General features: G+C 35.2%; 1 protein-coding gene across 2 annotated transcripts in view; it reads right to left on the minus strand.

Moving 5' to 3' along the window:
- Window positions 1-1,532: 1,532 nt before the first annotated feature.
- The window catches only part of MOB1B (MOB kinase activator 1B), a 52,809-nt gene continuing 45,858 nt past the window's right edge, over window positions 1,533-8,483 (minus strand). For both annotated transcript variants that reach the window (XM_040481678.1, XM_040481669.1), the window contains one exon: window positions 1,533-6,152. In XM_040481678.1, the coding sequence (XP_040337612.1) occupies window positions 6,136-6,152 (17 nt within the window). In that variant the 3' untranslated portion in view covers window positions 1,533-6,135. The remainder of the gene's footprint in view (window positions 6,153-8,483) is intronic.

An 8,483-nucleotide genomic window follows, 5' to 3' on the forward strand; every position in this document is an offset into this window, starting at 1 on the left:
GGTTGTTGTAAACATTAGAAAAAATTTAATGTTCAACATATTCCAAACTTAAAATATTTTTCTAGGAATGTGTTCAATGTGGGAGCATCTACAGCAAAAATAATCAATAATGCAGGATTCATGGCCAAACATAACTATTTATTAATTTTTTAAATAAACATTCAGTTTCTTCCTTTAGAAAAAACCTAGAATTTAAATATTTTCCATCCCGTCACATACAAGTCTGTATACATTATTTACATCTTTCAATTAAACATATTACAGATTTTCTGACATTCAGTATCCCTTTAAAAATTTTTTTTCTTAATGTTTTTATTTATTTTTGAGACAGAGAGAGACAGAGCATGAGCAGGGAAGGGTCAGAGAGAGAGGGAGACACAGAATCGGAAGCAGGCTCCAGGCTCACCATCAGCACAGAGCCCGATGCGGGGCTCAAACTCACAGACTGTGAGATCATGACCTGAGCCGAAGTCGGACGCTCAACCGATTGAGCCACCCAGGCGCCCCCAGTATCCCTTTTAAAGTAAAATGACGAAGCAGTTAAACTTTGATCTGTAATAACTAGAATTTGAGTAATCTTGGCACACTTTTCAATATAGCATTCATGTTTCCTTTCATATTTTAGACCATTTTCCCCCATCCAACTACTTAAAAATAAAGAGAATTGTGTGTTTCTATGAGAGCAGGATCTGTTGTCTTGCACATTCTCTGCGATTACACAATGTGAATAGGCTTCCATTATATGGCACTGGCAGGATTATGCTTTTGTCATCAGAAATTATCTCTACTCAAACTTTAAGAGTTGTCATGTTTATTGTACTCTCTCTCAACCTAGATTTCATGACACTGTTCCTTGATAATTTTAAGTAATAACGTATGGAAAAATTCAAACAGAACAAAAGTTAAGCATTCCCTACAGGATTAGGGCCCTTACCACCTTAGTTATGCATGTACAAAAATAACACATACAATTTAGTGACTGTAAAAAACTATTTCCCCTAAAAATAGTTATTTCTGCAGAACAATTTAAGAAGAAATGTGTTCTTAATATGGAAATGCACTAATCTATTATCTCAAAAAATGAAAATATGTACAAATCTGTAAGAAACACCAACACATAAAAATTTAATACACAGAAGAAAAATTAAATATTAACAAAAATTTTAAATTACTAATAATCTCAGCTTCAGTGACATAACTTCAAGAAAGCTGTCAACCAGAACAAACCAAAAATGCTTATGTAAGTTGCACCTGCCAACACTCCTGTCAGTGGATTACAGAAAGTGCTTCAGAACCACTAACAACAAGGACCTGCACAATCAACCCATCTGTTTTGTTCTCCTAGTGCAATGGAGGCTGAGAGGTGGGAAGTCAACAGCGTAAGGAAGTAATTTGAGGAGAAGGAGATGACAAGCCAACAGAGCTAAAAACAGGCCAGTGCTTTCATTATCTATCTTTGAGAACTGTAACCCAAAATGCTCTATTGTATAGCATTACACACAGAAAAAGAACTGGCATCATACTTGCAAAACTGAGATTATTCAATATTTTAATATGCATTTCCTGTCTTTTGTCAAAATTTAGGTTTTGTTCAGCTATAAGTGGCAGACATGGAACATAGTATTATACCTTTACAATAAATTATTCTCTATGATTAACTTGTTAGGAACATCTTAAAAGTTTAAATTGTTTGTAGTCAGAACTGTTACTATACCTTAAAATTAAATTTTTCCAATAAATCTTAAGGTATCTTTACCTCTAGTAATATCATACACCATTAAACTGAAAAACAGTAATTGCTGTGGGTGAATCTTAACATTATGACAAAACTCTACTATTTAAATTATTTTAGGAGTGGATCTAGAATAGCATGTCTAAAAATTGGTATATTCTTTAATATTTCAGAAAAGTTTCAAAATAACTTTTCCCCTTGGTATGCAGTCACATTTTCAAGTTACAAATATACTTATGGTCCCATATCTTTTAAAAAGACATTCAAAAATTTTAAAGTTATAAATGATATATGAAATGATTATACAATTTTAAATATTTTATCTGTGATACACAGGTTTAACATTCAGCATAATTATTATATAAAATTTATTCCAATTTCTTTGTACAATGATCTGCAGTCTTTTCATTTGAGTGAAAATAATGTTTAAAAAAAAAGGACAAAGGTAAAGGCTATTGTTATCTTAAGCTACTTCTAAATTAAATATTGGATCCATTTTTTCATACTGTCCCTTCAATCAAAATTATCTTATAGTAGTTGAGATAAAACTCAGAAGCTATCAGGGAAAGGAACGAAAGTAGAAAACAAGAGACAGACCTTGATTTTTTAATTATTATATTTAACAATAAGGTAATTAAACTAAATTTGTAAAAATTAAATAAAACCTATACATCCAAATGACACTGTGTACTTCAAAGTAGAGACATCAGGAAACTATTCCTTTATTAAATGGTGCTACCAATGCTGAAAACATTCTCTTCTGCAAATTCAGAGCCTATGGCAGTTTTTTGAACTTCTCTAATGGTTTAGTTCTAAGAAAAAAGCAAAGTAGAGTTAAGTTTGGTGAATGAGCTAGGTCTTACTAAGCTGCCAAAAAAGTCTTCGGTGCAACTAAAATGATGAAATAGATTTTCTTGCATAGTCATAAACCAATTCTCAAGGCATCTCTGAAAATGCTCCAAAAACATTACACCCTCAAAGCATAGCTAGAAAGAATAATGCTCCCACAGGAACCACTCTGAAGATCAACTCTCATTTGGATGTTTAAGGTATGACATACTTATTTGAAAAGAAAGTCCTACAACTAACTTAATAATTGTATCTCACATTTCACCATTTCAGTGGTTATCAAAACCTCTCTCAGAGAGGGTGTACACAAAGGTATAAAAGAAATGTCATTTTGCTATTTTCCCATAAGCAAGGAAAATGCTAATACATAAAATGGAGTCTGGTGATTACATGTAAAATATAAATATCCACATCATCTGTATTTCCTGAAGATAAGAGATTGTAGTGTTTTATCTTTCCTGATAAGCCAGGCAGTAACTTAATCTGAGATATATTATACACTAAACCTGTCTTCTCCCAGCCAATACATTTTATGCTCACCCTTTACCATTTACAAATAACACAAGCAGAAAGAGCAATGTAAAATCTTTCGATGTAAAGTAAACTGACCTCCAAAGCCTCTACCAGCCAACTAACACATGCTTACTCTTTTAATGAAGTCTAATGGCATGGTTTTTATGGGAAACAGAACAATCAAGTCAGCAAATGAGAGCCAGTAGCACCATCTACTGCTTACCGAAAGATTTTCACTCTTGGATTGTTAATTTTCCATCATTTAAAATAACTCCTAAAACTTGCTTCATTTCAACACTTAACCAAAGCATTGTGACAATAATACTATATTAACTTATTACTTGATATTTTATGCTTTAATTAGTGGATGAGAAAACCAACTTCTGCTTTAAATCTCTGTATAAAGAGCAGGGGGGAAATCATTATCTTGGTTATTTATAAACTAAATTAAGAGATCTGGGAAGAATCCAATACACATTCGTAAGCAAAGTGCTACAAAACCAGGATTTGATCCTTATTTTATAAAGGGCATCTTATTAACGCTCATGGAAACGAATCAAATCAAAGCAAGTTTTGTTAAACTGGTTATTTCTCACATGCTCTGGTGGGTGTTTCCTTACCTGTGGCCATGTAACCCCATGTACAATGCCAGGCCTCTCCCTGGGAGAACTTCTCTACTTTGTTACCATATCCATGCGTACATTACCTCCTTACTTCCTAATAATACCTCTGTTTAAAGGAATACTCAGAAGCAGGCACCTGAGATTCTGACACAGTGACAACAAACTCCTATCTACACACGGTAGGAAAGTAGGGCCTAGTACTAAACATTATTTTATAGAAACATCCTTCCATTTTTACAGTGTACTACTGTGTAAGGCTTGAAAGAGCAAGAACGATTTTTCAGTATTTTCTACACTTGGCTATTTGCAACCCCTTTGTTACTAGGATGATACAAAGTCCAACGCAGTATGGAAGACTACTGGAATAATCATGCTTCATTTTCATCAATAAATAGGACCCCATGTCACTTGATGCCAAATTTTATTTCTGAATCAACCTACAGGGATTGATATTACCTACCTAGGTAATAAAATATTTGTTTTAAGGACATCAGTTACTTCTCACTGCAGTTTATCAATAACCATTACCAATGAACATCCAACATACTTGCCAGGCTCTCCCATTACTTCTACTGTTGGTACTTGGAGAATGATTGTTAGAAATGAAATGGAGAAAAAGGCAGTTCCTAGTCATCATAACTGTAATGGCATTAAATTATATCACTGCTCTCCCTGTTAATGGCAAAGACAGACTGATTTATTTAATTTTAGATTCTCGCCTACTGACCATTTTTAGTCTATATAATTTCAAAGCAAGATATCTATTCCACAAGGAAAAAAGGTATATATTTCACACTAAAGGAAGAATATATATTTGTAACTGAAGGAAACAGATCTTACCAGAAATGACAAAATCAAAAGGAAGTCTGAAAAAGATACTTCTCAAGACTAAAATTGAAGTGAAAAATGTTAAAATTATTTTAAAAATTAACTTTCTGAACTTTTTACTTATGGGAATAATTCACTAGAAAGCCATGACAAATAAAATGTAAAAGTTAATAACTACTAAATTAGCACTTACATTGTTTGATATCACTGCAAAGAAAAAGATTTCCTTTCACAGTAGAAAAATCAGAAGTCAGAATGCTTCAAATTGGGCCTATCATAAGCAGAGAAGGGTACTGTATCATTTTAAAATGACAGGCAAACACCAGCTCCATTCACTGAATGGAAATGCTGGAGAGTGATCAATTTCCCCCAAACAGTTCTTAAATTCCATGTTTAATGTCTACACCTAAAATTAATAATTTATGTTTAACTTCTCATGGAAGTTGATTCCTAAAAGGAAGTCTCTAAGACTTTGTTTACAAGAAATTGGTTAAAAACTTCATGCCACTCTACTCAAGGATTTTAAGACAAGACTTTCTGAACTTGACTCATCATACAATTCCATCTATAGCTCCCCATACAAACAAACCCTCCCAACCAAACACACACTCTTATCCATCCCCTCCTCTTCAAAGTAGAAGGGAATTCTCTAGACTTATGGCTCATTTGGCAATTGCTAAGAAACCTCACAGTTCAGCATCACCTCTGAAGATGGCAAACCTATGTAAAACCTGAATTTTTACACCTAGAGTGCAGTTAACATGTAGAAAGAAGCTAAAATGCAATAGGTATTACACTTCAACATCCTTTAGTTTCAATATCACAGATATCAAGAGATGGAAGAAAGACCTGCTTGTAGAACTTTAAACATTTGTTGAACAGAATTACCATCAATATCAAAAATAATTAATAAATACTAATTTTGTACGTTCTACATGCACACCTTTACAAATTGTGTTTCTTTAATGTAGTAAAAGCTGGAGATCACCAATTTTGGTAAACTATGGCTTTTATCATAGACATTTTAAAACATGCATCAGTAAGTGCCCTGGGTAGTAATCCTAATATTGTTCAAGCCCTGTTCAGTTCTATGTCTGTGCTTTGCACCTCAGAAGTGAGCCTACCAAGGCACTTAAAAACATAAGTCTTTTGGGGACTTCAGAAATTGGCCACAATTTACACAACACAGAACCCCCAACTGTCATCAGTCCAATCAGCAAGCGTTTTCTTTCAGCACACAGTATTATCAAAAATTCTGCAAGTAAGCAAACCAAGTAAAAAAAACAAACAAAAAAACCCACCATATGCCACTAAGACAAAACTTACCCCTATCAAATTTACAGAGAATGGTTCTTGGCTTCCTCTAGCAATTGAATATGGTTTCACTTACTCAGAATAAAGAAAAAGAAACCCAAACAAGCCCCCTAAACCTATGACAAAAATGACCGAGATAAAAATAAAACACAACCAAATCCAAATAAACTCCACACACTTCATTTGAGGAACAATTTGCACCGCTCTGCGTCCTTTTATCTGTCCTTTGAGGTGAGTTTTTCAATCAGTTCTTGGAGTGGTGCAAGTTCTCTTCTATCAATAAGGTTGAATTCCTACACACGATAAAGGCAGGAAAAAATAGTAAAAATGTATTATTTATATCTCATCCCAAAGCAGATTTCCATCAACATTTGTTGGACATTAGCTTTCAAAGTAAATAAGGGTCTTGTCATTTTTTCAAAAAAATGTATTCCTATTCCCCCACTCTGTGTCTTGACTTAGGCAAATCACTTACGCACTTCTGATATTGTACACATCTGTAGTAATACTAGTGTAAATCCCCCTACCTTGTAAAATTACTGTAGGGACTAAATGTGATACTGTGTGCTAACCACTTCATGTAATTCCTGGCATAAAGTGAATACTCAATAAATGAGAGTGCTGCTTCCTGTTAAAAGGAAATAACCATTTAGATATCGTCAAACAAGTGGGGACCAAAAACTCTAGCATCTCAGGAAAATTTCAACATTACATGAACATGAAGAGTAGAAGAGTTAAACATCAGCAAGCTATCATGAGATGTAGCATGAAAGTAACATAAGAAACACGGAGTCCACAAATGATAAACAAAATCCTGTAACAAATTAGAAAGCCTGGATTTAATTTTTGCTTCTTTATGAATTCCACTCCTGTCGTTGTGAGCTTCAATGTTGAACAGATTTCCCCACAACTATAACACCGTAAGGCTAAATAAATATAGGCTGTCTATACTTCTGATCTCATATTCTGCCATGGTGGGGCATTCTGAGCTCCCAATTTCATTCACTTATTGAGATGATCATGTCAACCATTATAGTAAGTACCGGGGGAAATAATTAGAAGCATTTAAGAGCAAGCCTACCCCTAAGATTTGTGGGATCTGGACTAAGAACACAAATGGATATATAGCATATGACTATTAAATTTTACATTAAGCTAAAACATTGTTAAATAAAACATGTTCTGTCCTCCTACCTTAACAAATATACCTTCAAAGTGACCAGGAAAGCAGATTCAAATTTAGAATTCTCAAGATTGCTCAGGATTCTGCACTGGAAAGGAGTAACATGAAGAGAGCCTATCCCTGACCCTCAGCAAACCTCCCTGATCTTCCAACCCCCAGCTCTACCCGGAACTTTAAGGAGCCTCACTTGCAGGAGTGTGGACACCCTGGCTGGTTTATGTAGGCCATGGTCACACACCTTCACAAACTGCTGCCATCTCGCTACCCCTAAGATCTAGAGGTACACGTATCAGAGATATGATTATCCCTTTAAAGAATGGACCCAAGGAAAAGATCCATGCAGAACTTGGAAATATAACTGGGACCATGTGGAAAGAAAATTGAGATCAGGTACCAGAGCACAAACCAGAGGGATCTGGGAGGTATGTTCTTTGCCCTGTGGGTCCCTTACTCTGTGAGAGTACAGCTGGAGAATGACCAGAACAGGATTCTCTAAACAGTGAGGTCTAGGGCAGAGGTCCCTCTTACACCAACAAGGGGTGACTGTATACTAATGGAACTACCTTTAAGAAGGTCACAGTGTCTTGAAATACATTTCAATAGGCTCAGATGTGCTTAATGCTAGGTATCAATATTTGCTAGGAGCTGAGAGATAACATTGCATTTTCAGATAAGATCATACAGTAGGATAAAAGTAACCCTTCTGGAGGGAGAATATCCTCTCCTAAATCACTAAAACCTGAACATTAGCAATCCTCTTCTGTCTAAACCAAAGCACAGAAGCAAACTTTGGGATAAGATTTTCTTTTTTTCTATAGGTGTCTGTAGATAGGATACCATGGTAAAGTAATTCCTCTGAGCAACAGTTTTGGCAGGTTATAATCTAAAATGCGTTTATATAGGTGAAATTGAGACATGAAATGTGTGCTTTTAGTGTGAGGGGTATGTAGAGAGGGAAAATAGACACATTTTTCTTTAGTAGAGATGGGATGAGGGGAGGGCATTTGTGAGTATATGCCCACAGATAAACAAAACTAACACAGATTTAAGACTTGGACTTCTGCCTACTATCTACCCTCTCAACCTCAACCAAAAAGAAGCTCATCAGCTTAACCATTTCCACCTCTTTTTCAGTCCTGCCTATTTGCTGTCTAGTTATTATAGCAGGATGAGAATATCGGACTCCTCTTAGTCTACACCCCTGGGAACTAAAGTGAGAAGGAGGAGGTCAACCAGAGTCAGAGAAAAGACCAATGGACCTCTGGAATAGCAATACTCTTTGGGGCAATTTTTTCCTCTTTTGGACATAATGAATAGTACCTAACTTAAAAATTATTCAGCATGTGGGTTTAAAAAGGAGGAGGAAAAAGGTGTTATATACAAAGCCCATTTCCAGGCCAGAATAGGAAGGGGAAGGGGAAGGGGAAGGGGAAGGGGAAGG

The sequence above is a fragment of the Herpailurus yagouaroundi genome, unplaced genomic scaffold (assembly GCF_014898765.1).
Source record: "Herpailurus yagouaroundi ecotype Mexico unplaced genomic scaffold, PumYag 28, whole genome shotgun sequence".
In the NCBI taxonomy this organism is placed as follows: domain Eukaryota; kingdom Metazoa; phylum Chordata; class Mammalia; order Carnivora; family Felidae; genus Herpailurus; species Herpailurus yagouaroundi.